Below are 20,481 nucleotides of genomic sequence, written 5' to 3'. Positions count from 1 at the left end.
TCTAATTAGACCATCACTGCACAGTTCTGGTCTGGTTAGTCTGCACTTTGGAATGCAATGCACAGTTCTGGACTGTGCAAAACAAATTGTATCACAGAAAGGGCTAAGAAGTTTGAATGATGAACTTCTCCTTGGAGCAAAATTTTGGTAGAGGTGTTTATCAAAACCTTCACGATTTTAGAGTAAATAAAGAGAAACTATTCAAAGGCTGAAGGGTCGATAACGAGAGGGCAAAAGTTTAAGATGATTGGCAAAAGAACCAAAGGTTCATGAGGAAAAACTTCTTTACGCAATGAGTGGTTAGGATTTGAAATGTATTGCTTAATAGGATGGTAGATACAGATTCAATAGCAGCCTTCAAAAGAGAATTGGATAAATACTTAAAGGAGAAAAAAATTCAAGGATCTGGGGAAAGAGGGGGTGAGTCTGACTAACCAGATTTCTCTTTGAAAGAGCCAGTGCAGACTCACTGGGTTGAATAGCCTCCTTCTGTGCTATTTGGAGTCTAAAGTTTATCCTCATGTCGTCTTTGGTTCTTTTGCCAATCACCTTAAATTTTTGCCTCTCGCTATCGACCCTTCAGCCATTGAACAGCTTCTCTTTATTTACTCTATCTGAACCCTTCACGATTTTAAACATCTCTACCAAATCTCCCCTTAGCCTTCTCTGCTCCAAGGAGAAGTTCATCATTCGATGCTATTCTATGTTAAAATTGGCAGTTAAAGCAAGAAAGCTTCTGATTTAAAATAGTTTAAAGTTTGATTTAAACACCAATGGTGGTGTATACAATCTGATGCAAGACTGAAATCGTGATGTTAAATCTGATGCAAGACAGTGAAATCTTAGCTAAGAGATTAACTATGGCGTCAAGGGTAACTTGTTTCAGAATGATAGAACAACAGATAATTTCATTTATTTAGGCATTTCACAGGAGCATAATCAGCCAAAACATTTGCCACTGTGTCAAACAAGATATTGGGACAGATTGGTCGCCGATGTAGGTTTTAAGTGACTCGCTAAAGGAGGATAGGGAGGTAGAGAGGTTTAGCAAGGTTATTCCAGAGCTTGGGGCCCAGACAGTTGAAGACATGGGTGCCAATGGTGGGGCAAGAAAGTTGAGGATGCACAAGAGGCCAGAATTGGAGGAACGCAGAGTTCCCGGAGGGTTGTAGGGCTGGAGTAGGTTACAGATCCAAGAAGGGGCGAGGTCATGGAAGGATTTGAACACACGGATAAGAATTTCAAATTTGAGGCGATGATGGACTGGGACCCAATGCAGGTCAGCGAGCACAGGGGTAATGGGTGAACGGGACTTGGTGGGTATTAAGATACAGCCAGCAGAATTTTGGAATTTGTGGTGGGTAATAACTGTTGTAAATGGCTGTCTTGCTCTTTTCGCTTCGTTGCTTCAAATGTGGAATTGCACACACTCCATTGTAGTAAAGGCAGGATCGGGTCTTTTATTTAGACATTCATACTAAACAAACCCAGTATGAAAGTTACTGAGATACTTCACAAAGGCAACTTGCTTCGATTCCTGTGGCTGCTTGTGATACACCTTTCGAGATTCCAGTGTGTGTTGTCTCATGTCAAACTCTCATCTTTATACTGAAAAAGCCTTTGAACTCTTATTTCTTTGCAAAGTACATTTAGACAATTAACACGCAGACAATGTAGAATTGTCCTGAAATCACGGCTAACTGATTTCTGAATTACTATTCTGAGCTGCTAACTGAGTTGCCAGATCGTTTCCTCACATAGTAACAAATGATACATTCAAATAATTAACATAGACGATGTGAATTACTGTACACAAACCAGGTAATCGGCATGCATAGATAGTATCGATGATACATACAAACAATTAACATACAGATGTCATCAAATCTTAACATCGTTTAGTCATGAATTACTATTATTCCCACCGTAGCAAGGTACTCAAATATTTAACATCCAGACAATGACCAGTTACTCATTTCAATGGCTGAAAGGCACCACGTTGTCTAACAGTCTCTTTCGATCCAAACTTCCAATCTTCCTGTTTTCTTAATCCAAACTTCAGAGCGCGTGCTGAAGCAGAGAGTTCAGAAATGCGGGACTGTGCTCCCACGATAACAGCGAACGAACACAACTTCAGGATGTAACGCATGCGCATCCTAACATGGGAATCCCAAAGTTGCGGTCAGTTTCAGAGGTGGAATGACGGTGAATGCTGCCAATTCAGTGTCATCCCGACTGCAAATTCCGGGCCATAAATTTTTTTAAATTGCCCACTTCCAGCTGATATTGCAGCTCAAGAGTCTTCTCTTTGCCCACAGTCTAAATTGTGTAAGGCTGCTTGAAATGTTTCCTCCAGCAGCTCTGAAAACTGCTTAACCTCCCCCAAGTGAAATAAATTGACTGTGTCTCTGTCGTGGAAGGGAGATGCCACTTTTTGCCAAGGCCCAGGGTCCTGACGTCACTGATATTTGCAACTATGCTGGCATTATGTTCTCCCTCATTGGCTTATGTGTACATAAGCACTTGATGCAGCCTTCCAAGCCAACATCTTGTGCACCACCCTCCTGCTAACCAATAATGCGTTCGTCCATGGCTAGCTGCCAATATCTGCAACTCCACCCCTCTCCTCACCCCAGCTTCCTGGCTCCAAGGCACAGTACTGGTTATACCTACTAGCTCCATGTATCCTGACCCTGCTCTGCTTTGTGTTTTTAAAAAAAAAACACCTTCGCTAACACTTTCATATTATCTTTTGTGCAGACCTCACTCTGACCTCCCTCCCACTGTTTTCCCTCACTCACTATGTCCTCCCGCCTTACAATAGCTTCTGAGTCTTTAATGTCATTTCAGCATATTTATTGAAGATTTTGCCGGCATGTAACACTCAAGTGAGTTGGATCAGGTCATAAGCTGCCAGGGTGAAGCTTAACAGGGTTACATAATTGGTTAAGTTATAAAAAAAAGTTGTTTGAACATGCTCACAAACATTTATTTATAATCTGTACAGATTAGTTTGTACTTTGTACTATTACCACTGTTCATTTTTTACCTCTATTGCTGCTATTATGGCTGCTGTTTTGCTAAGTGTTTCTTATTTATGGAAAATTGTCCAGCTTTTTATTCCTTTTCCTCATCTCTCCAAGACATTGACAGATTCATGGATAGTGATTGCCTTTTAGTATCTTAAGTGGCTGCTTTTCATGTGTGAGCGTAAACAGTGCATGTTGGTAGACTGTTCTGCCATGAATCCTAATGGTTTTCTGCTTCCTGACCCAGAGTGCTGAGGTCAGTTGTATCTCGCCGATTGGCGTTCTCCCAAGATCAGCTAACTCAGCACTGTCAGATAATTTCAACCGAGATCTTTCTGGCTTGTATGACTGAGCTAGCTGTATGTTGCCCACACACAGTGAGCCAGCCGTTGGGAAACTGGCCGTGTGGTTTTGCTCAATGGCAGCATGTTTACTGATGGGATCATTGGACAGGAAAAAAGTACTTTATCTCTTTACAGAGAGTATCTAATCGTGGTTAATTGTCATAATCTGCTTGCTCTTAGGATGGTACTTGTCAGCCAGTGAGTTTTGTTCTTATGACTTTTCTTTTTTGTCTTTTTTCTATTGATTATATATATTTGTCTATAATGTATTAAAAATCTTCTGTCTGCATGTCCGTCCTGTCAGATTGTTCTATTATAACTTCCTATGTCCAGAGTTATAATAGAAACTATGTTGACTTGCCATGCATGATGATATCCTCCTGCCAGTGGAGCACCACTGCTGGTGGGAGGGTGTAATTACAACAGTTTACAGTTTCGTTTACAGTGTAAATGTGCATACAAGAATTTAGAATGGAAGAAGTTGATGGGAGGTGCGTGCAGATGTAAGGCTTTTAATATATTATATATGGACATATGTGATATTCTGCACAAAACTTGCAGGCAGACCTAATGAATGATATACTGACCCAGCAGAAATTCACTGTCATTAAAGTATGTCTGACACACTGAACCTGTATTCAGCCTGACCATGGTATTCACACTTGTGTGTAGCAACATGATTGCCATAGAACTACCATTTATGAAAATTAGATAATTAACAAACAATGTGGCGCCTATTTAAATTTAATCCTAAACCAAATTGCTTGAGGATTGGGAAAAACTGTCTCTGTTGACCATCACTGTGAAGCCTTGGCTTGTGTTGACCTTGTATTCATACACAGACAGCGGTTTATTCATACACAGACAGCGGTTGCTCAGTCTTGCATGTTGTGGCTAATTTAAAAATCCCACTGCTGTCAAGCTGAAATATGCAACCTAAATACTGACCAGCTAGTTGTCTGGATCTTCCTGGCCTATGCATCTTGGGTTCGCACCAGGTAGAGTATTAAGAAAATGTTGATTAAACATTTCCATTTGAATGTGTAAGAGTTTTACCAAAGCCTTGTCACAAACAGTAAATTTTAGAGGACTATAACTTAAAGGCTAATTGCATAGTATAGAAAGTAATGAAATATGACTAAAATAGGATAACATTGATTTTTAATCACTTACATTTTTATTAAAAGGCAGCAAGTTTGTGGAATAATGTGCTGCAAGTTTGAGATGGGAAACTTCTGTTAATTACAGTCTTTAATCCTACATGATTCACTCATTACACGTTTTTCTGCATTCAATTTTGCAGATTCCGGAGTTTGACAATCTCTATCTGGATATGAATGGAATTATCCATCAATGTTCTCACCCAAATGATGAAGATGTGCACTTTCGAATCTCTGAGGAAAAGATAATTGCTGATATTTTCCACTATGTGGAAGTTCTATTTCGCATCATTAAGCCAAAAAAGACCTTCTTCATGGCAGTTGATGGTGTGGCTCCAAGAGCAAAAATGAATCAACAACGTGGCAGACGTTTTAGGTAAGAAAATTGTTCGGTAGCGAGTCTAAAAATGGTCAAGGCACTTGCGAGCGGCTCAGCAAGTTCATCCAGTAAGTACCTGAGTCACATCGCCCAGGAATGTCTAGTCAGTCGGTTTGGCATTAATGGGCACTGTAATTAACCCTGGGCTTGGGAATGGAAACTTGTCTGGAGTTTTTCCTTTGCGTTAATATACAGCACTACTAGAAAGTACATCTGTGAACACTGAATGAGTACAGGATTGGGATCAGCTGTCCCAATCATGTCCTCCCATGGTCAAATAGAATGCCAACATTCATTGTATAGGGTCCCACATGAATCGTGGCCACTTGCATTCGGTAGCAGAGGATGGTGGGCATTGTGGAACTGTGGCCCAACAAGGAGCTAATTAATGCATTCAGAAGGGAAGAAACCTCAGGAAAGATATATTGGCCTTGAAAGGGCTACAGCTCAAATCCAACAGAATTATACCAGGATTTATTGTGATGGCAAGTTGTATAAACTTTGTTTTTATTTCCTTGAATTTAAAAGGTTGAGGGGTGATCTGATTAAGGTATTCAATCGGGTAGGTACAGAGAAACTATTTCCTCTGGTAGTGGGAATCCAGTACAAGGGGCACAATCTTAAAATTAGAGCTAGGCTATTTAGGGTGAAATCAGGAAGTACGTTTTCACACACAAGGTAGACGAAAACTGGAACTCAGTCCCCCAGAAGGCTGTGGATGCTGGGTTAATTGACATTTTCAAGATTTTGAGATAGATAGATAGATTTTTGTTGGGTAAAAGTATCAAAGAATATGGAACAAAGGTGGGTAAATGGAGTTGCGGTACAGATCAGCCATGATCTAATTTGATGGCAGAGCAGGCTTGAGCACAGAATGGTCTAGACCTGTTTCATCAATTGGCTAGGATAGACTGGCGAATGATATTTAAAGGGTTGACAGTGGGCAGACATTTAAAGATCACATGGATGAATGTCAACAATTGCACATCTCTGTCTGGCGTAAAAATAAAATGGGGAAGGTAGCTAACAAGTGAAATTAGGGATAGTGTTAACTCCAAGGAAGAGGCATATAAATTGGCCAGAAAAAGCAGCAAACCTGAGGACTGGGAAAAATTTAGAATGCAGCAGAGGGGGAAAATAGAGAATGAAAGGAAGCTTGCAGGGAACATAAAAACTGACTGCGAAAGCTTCTATAGATATGTGAAGAGAAAAAGATTAGTGAAGACAAATATAGGTCCCTTGCAGTCAGAATCAGGTGAATTTATAATGGGGAACAAAGAAATTGCAAACCAATTGAACAAATACTTTTGGTTCTGTCTTCATTAAGGAAAACACAAATAACCTTCCGGAAATACCAGGGGACCGAGAGTCTAGTGAGAAGGAGGAACTGAAGGAAATCCTTATTAGTCAGGAAATTATGTTCGGGAAACTGATGGGATTGAAGGCCAATAAATCCCCAGGGCCTGATAGTCTGCATCCCAGAGTACTTAAGAAAGTAGCCCTAGAAATAGAGGATGCATTGGTGGTCATTTTCCAACATTCTTTTGACTCTGGATCAGTTCCTATGGATTGGAGGGTAGCTAATGTAACCGCACTTTAAAAAAAAAAAGGAGGCAGAGAGAAAACGGAATTATAGACCAGTTAGCCTGACATCGGTAGCGGGGAAAATGTTGGAATGAATTACTAAAGGTGTAATAGCAGCGCATTTGGAAAGCAGTGACAGGATTGGTCCAAGTCAGCATGCATTTATGAAAGGGAAATCATGCTTGACAAATCTTCTGGAATTTTTTGAGGATGTAACTAGTAGGGTGGACAAGGGCGAACCAGTGGATGTGGTGTATTTGGACTTTCAAAGGCTTTTGACAAGGTCCCGCACAAGAGATTAGTGTGCAAAATTAAAGCACATGGTATTGGGGGTGATGTATTGACGTGGATAGAGAACTGGTTGGCAGACAGGAAGCAAAGAGTGGGACTAAACGGGTCCTTTTCAGAATGGCAGGCAATGACCAGTGGGGTATCGCAAGGTTCATTGCTGGGACCCCAGCTATTTACAATATACATTAATGATTTAGACAAAGGAATTGAATGTAACATCTCCAAGTTTGCAGATGACACTAAGCTGGGTGGCAGCGTGAACTGTGAGCAGGATGCTAAGAGGCTGCAGGGTGATTTGGACAGGTTAGGTGAGTGGACAAATGCATGGCAGATGCAGTATAATGTAGATAACTGTGAGGTTATCCACTTTGGTGGCAAATACAGGAAGGCAGAATATTATCTGTATGGTGACAGATTAGTAAAAGGGGAGGTGCAACGAGACCTGCGTGTCATGGTACATCAGTCATTGAAAGTTGGGATGCAGGTACAGCAGGCGGTGAAGAAGGCAAATGGCATGTTGGCCTTCATAGCAAGGGTATTTGAATATAGGAGCAGGGAGGTCTTACTGCAGTTGTACAGGGCCTTGGTGAGGCCACACCTTGAATATTGTGTACAGTTTTGGTCTCCTAATCTGAGGAAGGACATTCTTGCTATTGAGGGAGCGCAGCGAAGGTTCACCAGACTGATTCCAGGATGGCAGAAATGACATTTGAAGAAAGACTGGATTGACTAGGCTTATATTCACTGGAATTTAGAAGAATGAGAGGGGATCGCATAGAAACATATAAAATTCTGACGGGATTGGACAGGTTAGATGCAGGAAGAATGTTCCCGATGTTGGGTAAGTCCAGAACCAGGGATCACAGTCTAAGGATAAGGGGTAAGCCATTTAGGACCGAGAGGAGGAGAAACTTCTTCACTCAGAGAATTGTGAACCTGTGGAATTCTCTACCACAAAGTTGTTGAGGCCAGTTCGTTTGATGTATTCAAAAGGGAGTTAGATGTGGCCCTTGCGGCTAAAGGGAGCAAGGGGTATGGAGAGAAAGCAGGAATGGGGTACAGCCATGATCATATTGAATGGTGGTGCAGGCTCGAGGGACCGAATGGCCTACTCCTGCACCTAATTTCTATGTTTCTAATCCTAAACCCACATCTTTTTCTACTATCGTCCCATTCCTTGCCCTTTCTCATCTTATCTTGACCATGAGACGCACCTTCTGCTCTCTTGATCCCATTCCCACTAAACAGCTGACCACCCAAATTCCCTTCCTCACTTCATACCAGCTGACAGTATAAAGGGTTCGATCTCCTTGGGTACTATCCTCCTTTTCAAAACCGGCATCATCACCACCCTTCAAAAAAAACAGACTGGAGGATAGCTAATGTAACCGCACTTTTTAAAAAAGGAGGGAGAGAGAAAATGGGTAATTATAGACCGGTTAGCCTGACATCAGTAGTGGGGAAAATGTTGGAATTAAATTATTAAAGATGAAATAGCAGCGCATTTGGAAAGCAGTGTCAGGATTGATCCAAGTCAGCATAGATTTATGAAAGGGAAATCATGCTTGACAAATCTTCTAGAATTTTTTGAGGATGTAACTAGCAGAATGGACAAGGGAGAACCAGTGGATGTGGTGTATTTGGACTTTCAAAAGGCTTTTGACAAGGTCCCACACAAGAGATTAGTGTGCAAAATTAAAGCACATGGTATTGGGGATAATGTATTGATGTGGATAGAGAACTGGTTGGCAGACAGGAAGCAGAGAGTAGGGATAAATGGGTCCTTCTCAGAATGGCAGGCAGTGACTAGTGGAGTGCCGCAGGGCTCAGTGCTGGGACTCCAGCTATTTACAATATACATCAATGATTTAGACGAAGGAATTGAGTGTAATATCTCCAAGTTTGTAGACCACACTAAGCTGGGTGGCGGTGTGAGCTGTGAGGAGGATGCAGAGTGACTTGGACAGATTAGGTGAGTGGGCAAATGCATGGCAGATGCAGTATAATGTGGCTAAATATTAGGTTTGGTGACAAAAACGTGAAGGCAGAATATTATCTGAATGGCGGCAGATTAGGAAAAGGGGAGGTTCAACGCGACCTGGGTGTCATGGTACATCAGTCATTGAAAATTGGCATGCAGGTACAGCAGGCGGTGAAGAAGGCAAATGGCATGTTGGCCTTCGTAGCTAGGGGATTTGAGTATAGGAGTAGGGAGGTCTTACTGCAGTTGTACAGGGCCTTGGTAAGGCCTCCCCTGGAATATTATGTTCAGTTTTGGTCTCCTAATCTGAGGAAGGACGTTCTTGCTATTGACGGAGTGCAGCAAAGGTTCACCAGACTGATTCCCAAGATGGCGGGACTGACATATGAGGAGAGACTGGATCGACTGGGCCTGTATTCACTGAGTTTAGAAGAATGAGAGGGGATCTCATAGAAACATATAAAATTCTGACAGGACTGGACAGGTTAAATGCAGGAAGAATATCCCCGATGTTGGGGAAGTCGAAAACCTGGGGTCACAGTCTAAGGATAAGGGCCATTTAGGACCGAGATGAGGAGAAACTTCTTTGCTCAGAGAGTTGCTAACCTGTGGCATTCTCTACCGCAGAAAGTTGTTGATGTCAGTATGTTAGATATATTCAAAAAGGAGTTCGATATGACCCTGACGGCTAAAGAGATCAAGGGATATGGAGAGAAAGCAGGAAAGGGCTACTGAGGTACATGATTAGCGCTGATCTTATTGAATGGTGGTGCTGGCTCGAAGGGCCAAATGGCCTACTCCTGCACCTAATTTCTATGTTTCTATGTTTCACTGATGTAACATAAAACTGGGGCTCCTGACTAACACCAACATTACAAAACTGCTCAGTTTAATTTCTTTGAGTTTCTATATCAAATCAGTATCGCACAAAAGTTTTCTAATTGTCAATAAAAATGCCAAAAGCCTATCCAACTTGCTGGTTGATTAAGTTCATGCATAGATGTCATATATGTAACCACAATGTAACACCACTGTATTACTGTATACACTCAACTTAGATGCACACCTTGACCACAAGGGATGAACTTGTGGGAGACACTCCTTGCCTGATCACACAGGTACAAAAAGGGAGGTCCCACGCAGGGTCGTCGTTTTTGGAGTCCTGTGAATAAAGGGTTGAGGTCACAGAGTGACCTTGTCCCCAGAATGTGCCTCGTGTGGTTTCATACTGTAGAGTAAGGACTTTACAGAAACTGAACAGACTTTTAAAAAAAAAAATTCCCTTTGGTTTTATGCCAAGAGTATGTTCCTCCAAGTAAGTGGATATTATTTTTCATGATTTCTGAAAACCTTTTGTGAAACCACAGCGTTCTTTACCTTAGAAGCTGAATGTAATGACCATTGCACCATCGAGATTTTAGTGTAATCATCAAAACCTCGCATTCCAGGTTTTTGGGTGTCATAGCAGGACGTATGTGGTGTTTTTTGTTGCTGTCAGTCAATGGATTTGTTCTTGGGATTCCTTACTATGCAATTCATCTTTCCACTGATTATAGTGCATGGGAAGATTTGACAGAAGTTTGTGAGAGAGTGAAATAATTAGGTATTAATATGTTGCATAACTCAAAATTTCCAGAAAGAAATCAGAAAAACAAGACCGTTTCTTTTTGTCGACGAACACATTAGAAATGTGACCTGCTAAATGAAAGATGTTTAGTATATTATTAGGAAATCTCCTGTGGCACTGCTCATTTTCTAAGGGACAGGAAAATAATGCCTTGTTGAGCACAAAATATTTTCTTTAAAGTATAGATTTGAGTATGGCTTTGGAGTATAATTGCTGTTAAGTAAACACTGGGTGAGTTCAAAGTTCAATTAAGAGGCTGTCCCGCCCTCCCTCGCGCGCACCCGCGCTCTGTCCCTGCCTCGCGCGCGCACGTGCCCGGTCCCTCCCTCGCGCGCACACGCGCCCGGTCCATCCCTCGCCCGCGCCCTGTCCCTCCCTCGCCCGCGCCCTGTCCCTCCCGCGCCCTGCCCCTCCCGCGCCCTCCCTCTGTCCCTCCCTCCCGCGCCCTCCCTCTGTGTCCCTCCCTCCCGCGCCCTCCCTCTGTCCCTCCCTCCCGAGCCTGTCCGCGCCCTGTCCCTCCCTCTCTCGCGCTCTTTTTCGCTCTGCCTTTTTCAATTTCCCGCCAGACCTACCTGCAGCTGCCAGTGACTCAAAATCAACCAGCTGCCTCGGGGCACGCATTTGGCTAGTCTGTTGCGAGAAAATTGGCTCGGCAAACCCGTGGAATAATACTTTAACAAAGTGGTCTAAATGGACCCATTACCAGTGAGAAGGTTCTTCACATACATTTTTTTTAAGTGTTTACATTGCCACCCTGTTGAATGTATTTGTTGAATAGCTGGAAAAAATAACCACACCACTTCCTGGGAACTGCTTATGTTATTGAAGTTTCTTAGAATGCTTTTGCTTTGTAAATAAAAGCGCATCAAAGAATTTTAAGCCACTTAATGGGTCATGGGGAATGCGATGAAAGGATTTTTTCCAGTAGTGTGGCAGAAGGCATGGGGGCATAGAAGTGGTGAAATGTGACAGGAGTGAGTGGGGTGGAAGGCATGGCGGTAGCGTGAAAGGGGATAGCATGGGCGCTTGCGTGGGCGAGAGCTGCAAGAAGCAGCAGAGGGGCAAAGGCGCCTGTGGGTTTGGGAGCAAGGAGTAAATCTGACTGTTGCCATTGGGTGAGGCAGGCTATCGAGATCGGAAAAAGCATCAAGTTTTTAAAATTATTTTTGATGCAATCCAGTGTTATTGATGTGTGCTAAACTTCCATATTTGTTTATGGGGGCAGGGGAAACTCGCCAGTCATCCATAATGACTACACTTTTTCTCGTTTATGAACGTGTATATTTTCTGTTCAATATAATTCATTGTGTTACAACACTTTTCTTTAAATGTAGATCAGCAAAGGAAGCAGAAGATAAAATTAAAAAAGCCTTAGAAAAAGGAGAAAATCTTCCTACCGAAGCCAGATTTGACTCCAACTGTATTACCCCAGGTAATGCCCAGTTATAACCACTTCTTCAAACTAAACAAATCTATTACAGATTACAAATTATTGAATAGAATAAGATAGTGGCATAGATTTATTTCCTGTAACTAGTTAAGCTCTTACATTTGTGGTTCCGAATAATTTATTTCTAGAATCCAGGAGGTCACATTTTACCAAATCTGTCAAATCCAGATTCCAGAAGCTTGGCAACCTCATTCATCTTTTGTGGTACCAAAGATACTTTACTGGATTGATTTCCCAGCTAGACTGAGTTTCTGATCTCTGAGGCAGCAACCGGGCATTGGATTTTGCACGCCTAGGTGCAGGAAGATAATCATTGAGTTTCCTGTCCTGATGCTAATCGACGAGGAATATTTTGGGTTTGAAATTATGTCTTATATGGTACAACAGAATGTCACGGCTCACATATAAACAAAATAACCTTTTCAGAAAGGCATAAGTGGGTTGTTGGTGCCCAAGAAACCGAATTTCTGTATGAGTTAGCGCATTTTTTAACAATAGAATTGGGCTTCTAGATTTTTAAGTTATTAAGAAACATAAGAAAGGAGTAGGCCATTTATCCCCTCAAGCCTACTCTGCCATTCAATAAGATCATGGCTGATCTGATCCGAGACTCAACTGCACTTTCGTGCCCGCTCCCCATAACCCTTGACTCCCTTCTCTTTCAAAAATCTGTCGATCTCCACCTTAAATATATTTATTGACCCAGCTCTCTGGGGCAGAGAATTCCAAAGATTCACAACCCTCTGAGAGATTAAATTCTCCCCATTTCCGTTATTAATGGGCGACCCCTTATTCTGAAACTATGCCCCCTAGTTCTAGATTCCCCCACGAAGGGAAACATCCTCTCTGCTTATACCCTGTTAAGCCCCCTCAGAATCTTATGTCTCAAGATCACCCATCATTCTTCTAAACTCCAATGAGTATAGGCCCAACCTGCTCAAACTTTCTTCATAAGACAACCCCCATTTCAGGAATCGACCTCGTGAACCTTCTCTGAACTGCCTCCAATGCAAGTATATCCCTCTTTAAATAAGGAGACCAAAACTGTACTCCAGGTGTGGTCTCACCAATGCCCTGTACAGTTGTAGCAGGACTTCCCTACTTTTATACTCCATCTACCTTGCAATAAAGGCCAACATTCCATTTGCCTTCCAAATTACTTGCTGTACCTGCATGCTAACTTTTTGTGTTTCAGGTACAATGACCCCCAGATCCCTCAGTATCGCAGCATTTTGTAATCTCTCCTCATTGAAATAATAATTAGCTTTTTTATTTTTCCTACCAAAGTGGATAACCTAACATTTTCCCACATTATACTCCATCTGCCAAATTTTTGCCCACTCACTTAGCCTGTCCATGTCGTTTTGCAGATTCTTTACGACCTCCTCGCAACTTGCTTTCCCACCTATCTTTGTAAACATAGAAACATAGAAAATAGGTGCAGGAGTGGGCCATTCGGCCCTTCGAGCGTGCACCACCATTCAATAAGATCATGGCTGATCATTCACCTCAGTACCCCTTTCCTGCTTTCTCTCCATACCCCTTGATCCCTTTAGCCGTAAGGGCCATATCAACTCCCTCTTGAATATATCCAATGAACTGGCATCAACAACTCTCTGCGGTAGGGAATTCCACAGGTTAACAACTCTCTGAGTGAAGAAGTTTCTCCTCATCTCAGTCCTAAATGGCTTACCCCTTATCCTTAGACTGTGTCCCCTGGTTCTGCACTTCCCCAACATCGGGAACATTCTTCCTGCAGTTAACCTGTCTAGTCCCGTTGGAATTTTATATGTTTCTATGAAATCCCCTGTCATCCTTCTAAACTCCAGTGAATAAAGGCCCAGTCGATCCAGTCTCTCCTCATTTGTCAGTCCAACCATCCCAGGAATCAGACTGGTGAACCTTTGCTGCACTCCCTCAATAGCAAGAACGTCCTACCTCAGATTAGGAGACCAAAACTGAACACAATATTCCAGGTGAGGCCTCACCAAGGCCTTGTACAACTGTAGTAAGACCTCCCTGCTCCTATACTCAAATCACCTAGCTATGAAGGCCAACATACCATTTGCCTTCTTCACCGCTTGTACCTGCATGCCAACTTTCAATGCCTGATGTACCAAGACACTCGGGTCTCGTTGCACCTCCCCTTTTCCTAATCTGCCGCCATTCAGATAATATTCTGCCTTCGTGTTTTTGCCCCCAAAGTGGATAACCTCACATTTATCCACATTATACTGCATCTGCCATGCATTTGCCCACTCACCTAACCTGTCCAAGTCACTCTGCAGACTCTCAGCGTCCGCCTCACAGCTCACACCGCCACCCAGTTTAGTGTCATCTGCAAACTTGGAGATATTACATTCAATTCCTTCATCCAAATCATTGATGTATATTGTAAATAACTGGGGTCCCAGCACTGAGCCCTGCGGCACTGCCTGCCATTCTGTAAAGGACCCGTTTATCCCAACTCTCTGCTTCCTGTCTTCCAACCAGTTCTCTCTCCACGTCAGTATATTACCCTCAATACCATGTGCTTTAATTTTGCACACCAATCTCTTGTGTGGAACTTTGTCAAAAGCCTTTTGAAAGTCCAAATGCACCACATCCACTGGTTCTCCCTTGTCCACTCTACTAGTTACATCCTCAAAAAATTCCAGAAGATTTGTCAAGCATGATTTCCCTTTCACAAATCGATGCTGACTTGGACCGATCCTATCATTGCTTTCTAAATGCGTTGTTATTTCATCTTTAATAATTGATTCCAACATTTTCCTCACAACTGATGTCAGGCGAACCGGTCTATAATTACCCATTTTCTCTATCCCTCCTTTTTTTTAAAAGTGGTGTTACATTAGCTATCCTCCAGTCCAGAGGAACTGATCCAAAGTCAATGTTGGAAAATGATCACCAATGCATCCACTATTTCCAAGGCTACTCTGGGATGCAGACTATCAGGCCTTGGGAATTTATCGGCCTTCAATCCCATCAATTTCCCTAACACAATTTCCCACCTAATAAGGATATCCTTCAGTTCTTCCTTCTCACTAGACCCTTGGTACCCTAGTACTTCCGGAAGGTTATTTGTGTCTTCCCTCGTGAAGATAGAACCAAAGTATTTGTTCAATTGGTTTGCCATTTCTTTGTTCCCCATTATAAATTCACCCGAATCTGACTGCAAGGGACCTACGTTCGTCTTCACTAATCGTTTTCTTTTCACATATCTATAGAAACATAGAAACATAGAAAATAGGTGCAGGAGCAGGCCATTCAGCCCTTCTAGCCTGCACCGCCATTCAATGAGTTTATGGCTGAACATGAAACTTCAGTACCCCCTTCCTGCTTTCTCGCCATACCCCTTGATCCCCGGAGTAGTAAGGACTTCATCTAACTCCTTTTTGAATATATTTAGTGAATTGGCCTCAACAACTTTCTGTGGTAGAGAATTCCACAGGTTCACCACTCTCTGGGTGAAGAAATTCCTCCTCATCTCAGTCCTAAATGGCTTCCCCCTTATCCTTAGACTGTGTCCCCTGGTTCTGGACTTCCCCAACATTGGGAACATTCATCCTGCATCTAACCTGTCTAACCCAGTCAGAATTTTAAACGTTTCTATGAGGTCACCTCTCATTCTTCTGAACTCCAGTGAATACAAGCCCAGTTGATCCAGTCTTTCTTGATAGGTCAGTCCCACCATCCCGGGAATCAGTCTGGTGAATCTTCGCTGCACTCCCTCAATAGCAAGAATGTCCTTCCTCAAGCTAGGAGACCAAAACTGTACACAATACTCCAGGTGTGGCCTCACCAAGTCCCTGTACAACTGTAGCAACACCTCCCTGCCCCTGTACTTAAATCCCCTCGCTATGAAGGCCAACATGCCATTTGCTTTCTTAACCGCCTGCTGTACCTGCATGCCAACCTTCAATGACTGATTTACCATGACACCCAGGTCTCGTTGCACCTTCCCTTTTCCTAATCTGTCACCATTCAGATAATAGTCTGTCTCTCTGTTTTTACCATCAAAGTGGATAACCTCACATTTATCCACATTATACTTCATCTGCCATTCATTTGCCCACTCACCTAACCTATCCAAGTCACTCTGCAGCCTCATAGCATCCTCCTCGCAGCTCACACTGCCACCCAACTTAGTGTCATCCGCAAATTTGGAGATACGACATTTAATCCCCTCGTCTAAATCATTAATGTACAATGTAAACAGCTGGGGCCCCAGCACAGAACCTTGCGGTACCCCACTAGTCACTGCCTGCCATTCTGAAAAGTACCCATTTACTCCTACTCTTTGCTTCCTGTCTGACAACCAGTTCTCAATCCACGTCAGCACACTACCCCCAATCCCATGTGCTTTAACTTTGCACATTAATCTCTTGTGTGGGACCTTGTCGAAAGCCTTCTGAAAGTCCAAATACACCATGTCAACTAGTTCTCCCTTGTCCACTCTACTGGAAACATCCTCAAAAAATTCCAGAAGATTTGTCAAGCATGATTTCCCTCTCACAAATCCATGCTGACTTGGACCGATCATGTCACCTCTTTCCAAATGCGCTGCTATGACATCCTTAATAATTGATTCCATCATTTTACCCACTACCGACGTCAGGCTGACCGGTCTATAATTCCCTGTTTTCTCTCTCCCTCCTTTTTTAAAAAGTGGTGTTACATTAGCTACCCTCCACTCCATAGGAACTGATCCAGAGTCTATGGAATGTTGGAAAATGACTGTCAATGCATCCGCTATTTCGAAGGCCACCTCCTTAAGTACTCTGGGATGCAGTCCATCAGGCCCTGGGGATTTATCGGCCTTCAATCCCATCAATTTCCCCAACACAATTTCCCGACTAATAAAGATTTCCCTCAGTTCCTCCTCCTTACTAGACCCTCTGACCCCTTTTATATCTGGAAGGTTGTTTGTGTCCTCCTTAGTGAATACCGAACCAAAGTACTTGTTCAATTGGTCTGCCATTTCTTTGTTCCCCGTTATGACTTCCCCTGATTCTGACTGCAGGGGACCTACGTTTGTCTTTACTAACCTTTTTCTCTTTACATACCTGTAGAAACTTTTGCAATCCGCCTTAATGTTCCCTGCCAGCTTCTTCTCGTACTCCATTTTCCCTGCCCTAATCAAACCCTTTGTCCTCCTCTGCTGAGTTCTAAATTTCTCCAAGTCCCCGGGTTCGCTGCTATTTCTGGCCAATTTGTATGCCACTTCCTTGGCTTTAATACTATCCCTGATTTCCCTTGATAGCCACGGTTGAGCCACCTTCCCTTTTTTATTTTTACGCCAGACAGGAATGTACAATTGTTGTAATGCATCCATGCGGTCTCTAAATGTCTGCCATTGCCCATCCACAGTCAACCCCTTAAGTATCATTCGCCAATCTATCCTAGCCAATTCACGCCTCATACCTTCAAAGTTACTCTTCTTTAAGTTCTGGACTATGGTCTCTGAATTAACTGTTTCATTCTCCATCCTAATGCAGAATTCCATCATATTGTGGTCACTCTTCCCCAAGGGGCCTCGCACAATGAGATTGCTAATTAATCCTCTCTCATTACACAACACCCAGTCTAAGATGGCCTCCCCCCTAGTTGGTTCCTCGACATATTGGTCTCGAAAACCATCCCTTATGCACTCCAGGAAATCCTCCTCCACCGTATTGCTTCCAGTTTGGCTAGCCCAATCTATGTGCATATTAAAGTCACCCATTTTCACTGCTGCACCTTTATTGCATGCACCCCTAATTTCCTGTTTGATGCTCTCCCCAACATCACTACTACTGTTTGGAGGTCTGTACACAACTCCCACTAACGTTTTTTGCCCTTTGGTGTTCTGCAGCTCTACCCATATAGATTCCACATCATCCAAGCTAATGTCTTTCCTAACTATTGCATTAATCTCCTCTTTAACCAGCAATGCTACCCCACCTCCTTTTCCTTTTATTCTATCCTTCCTGAATGTTGAATACCCCTGGATGTTGAGTTCCCAGCCCTGATCATCCTGGAGCCACGTCTCCGTAATCCCAATCACATCATATTTGTTAACATCTATTTGCACAGTTAATTCATCCACCTTATTGCGGATACTCCTTGCATTGAGACACAAAGCCTTCAGGCTTGTTTTTTTAACACCCTTTGTCCTTTTAGAATTTTGCTGTAAAGTGGCCCTTTTTGTTCTTTGCCTTGGGTTTCTCTGCCCTCCACTTTTCCTCATCTCCTTTCTGTCTTTTGCTTTTGCCTCCTTTTTGTCTCCCTCTGTCTCCCTGCATTGGTTTCCATCCCCCTGCCATATTAGTTTAACTCCTCCCCAACAGCACTAGCAAACACTCCCCCTAGGACATTGGTTTCGGTCCTGCCCAGGTGCAGACCGTCCGGTTTGTACTGGTCCCACCTCCCCCAGAACCGGTTCCAATGCCCCAGGAATTTGAATCCCTCCCTGCTGCACCACTGCTCAAGCCACGTATTCATCTGCGCTATCCTGCGATTCCTACTCTGACTAGCACGTGGCACTGGTAGCAATCCCGAGATTACTACTTTTGAGGTCCTAATTTTTAATTTAGCTCCTAGCTCCTTAAATTCGTTTCGTAGGACCTCATCCCTTTTTTTACCTATGTCGTTGGTACCAATGTGCACCACGACAACTGGCTGTTCTCCCTCCCATTTCAGAATGTCCTGCACCCGCTCCGAGACATCCTTGACCCTTGCACCAGGGAGGCAACATACCATCCTGGAGTCTCGGTTGCGGCCGCAGAAACGCCTATCTATTCCCCTCACCATTGAATCCCCTATCACTATCGCGCTCCCACTCTTTTTCCTGCCCTCCTGTGCAGCAGAGCCAGCCACTATAGAAGCTTTTGTAGTCAGTTTTTATGTTCCCGGCAAGCTTCCTCTCATACTTTATTTTCCCCCTCCGAATTAAACCCTTTGTCCTCCTCTGCTGAATTCTAAATTTCTCCCAGTCCTCAGGTTTGCTGCTTTTTCTGGCCAATTTATATGCCTCTTCCTTGGATTTAACACTATCCTTAATTTCCCTTGTTAGCCACGGTTGAGCCAGCTTCCCCGTTTTATTTTTACTCCAAACAGGGATGTACAATTGTTGAAGTTCATCCATGTGATCTTTAAATGTTTGCCATTGCCTATCCACTGTCAACCCGTTAAATATCATTTGCCAGTCTATTCTAGCCAATTCACATCTCATACCATCGAAGTTACCTTTCCTTAAGTTCAGGACCCTAGTCTCTGAATTAACTGTCACTCTCCATCTTAATAAAGAATTCTACCATATTATGGTCACTCTTCCCCAAGGGGTCTCGCACAACAAGATAGCTAATTAGTCCCTTCTCATTACATATCGCCCAGCCTAGGATGGCCAGCCCTCTAGTTGGTTCCTCGACATATTGGTCGAGAAGACCATCCCTAATACACTCCAGGAAGTCCTCCTCCACCGTATTGCTACCAATTTGGTTAGCAAAATCTATATGTTGGTTAAAGTCGCCCATGATAACTGACATACCTTTACTGCACGCATCCCTAATTTCTTGTTTGATGTTGTCCCCAACCTCGCTACTACTGCTTGATGGTCTGTACACAACTCCCACTTGCGTTTTCTGCCCTTTGGTATTCCACCCATACAGATTCCACATCATCCAAGCTAATGTCCTTCCTTACTGTTGCGTTAATTTACTTTTTAACCAGCAACGCTACCCCACCTCCTTTTCCTTTCTGTCTATCCTTCCTGAATGTTGAATACACCTGGATGTTGAGTTCCCAGCCTTGGTCTCCCTGGAGCCATGTCTCCATGATGCCAACTATATCATATTCATTAATTGCTACCTGTGCAGTTAATTCGTCCACCTTATTACGAATACTCCTCGCATTGAGGCACAGAGCCTTCAGACTTGTCTTCTTCACATACTTTGCCCTTTTAGAATTTTGCTGCAATAAGGCCCTTTCTGATTTTTGCCTTGGGTTTCTCTGCCCTCCACTTTTACTTTTCTTCTTTCTATCTTTTGCTTTTGCCCCCATTCTACTTCCCTCTGTCTCCCTGCATAGGTTCCCATCCCCCTGCCATATTAGTTTAACCCCTCCCCAACAGCACTAGCAAACACTCCCTCTCGGACATTGGTTCCGGTCCTGTCCAGGTGCAGACCGTCCGGTTTGTACCGGTTCCAACGTCCCAGGAATTTGAATCCCTCTCTTGTGCACCACTCAAGGCATGTATTCACCTGAGCTATCCTGCGATTCCTACTCTGACTAGCATGTGGCACTGGTAGCAATCCTGAGATTACTCCCTTTTGAGGTTGTACTTTTTAATTGAACTCCTAGCTCCCTATATTCAGTTTGTCGGACCTCGTCCCGTTTTTTTTTTACCTTATCGTTGGTACCTATATGCACCACGATAACTGGCTGTTCACCCTCCCCCTTCAAAATGTCCCGCAACCGCTCCGAGACGTCCTTGACCCTTGCACCAGGGAGGCAACATACCATCCTGGAGTCTCGATTGCGGCCGCAGAAACGTCTATCTCTTCCCCTTACAATAGAATCCCCAACCACCATAGCTCTCCCACTCTTTTTCCTGCCCTCCTGTGCAGCAGAGCCACCCACAGTGCCATGAACTTGGC

At 43.3% G+C, this 20,481-nt stretch overlaps 1 protein-coding gene across 5 annotated transcripts in view; it reads left to right on the top strand.

The window, feature by feature from the left end:
- Positions 1-20,481, top strand: part of xrn1 (5'-3' exoribonuclease 1) — a 130,481-nt gene that overhangs the window by 5,390 nt on the left and 104,610 nt on the right. For all 5 annotated transcript variants that reach the window (XM_070883655.1, XM_070883649.1, XM_070883654.1 and 2 more), the window contains exons 2-3: positions 4,677-4,909; positions 11,730-11,827. In XM_070883655.1, coding sequence (XP_070739756.1) covers positions 4,677-4,909; positions 11,730-11,827 — 331 coding nt within the window. The remainder of the gene's footprint in view (positions 1-4,676; positions 4,910-11,729; positions 11,828-20,481) is intronic.

Source organism: Pristiophorus japonicus, chromosome 6 (genome assembly GCF_044704955.1).
Source record: "Pristiophorus japonicus isolate sPriJap1 chromosome 6, sPriJap1.hap1, whole genome shotgun sequence".
Taxonomy (NCBI): domain Eukaryota; kingdom Metazoa; phylum Chordata; class Chondrichthyes; family Pristiophoridae; genus Pristiophorus; species Pristiophorus japonicus.
Note: the sequence above shows the minus strand (reverse complement) of the source record. Positions and strands in the feature narration are given on the sequence as shown.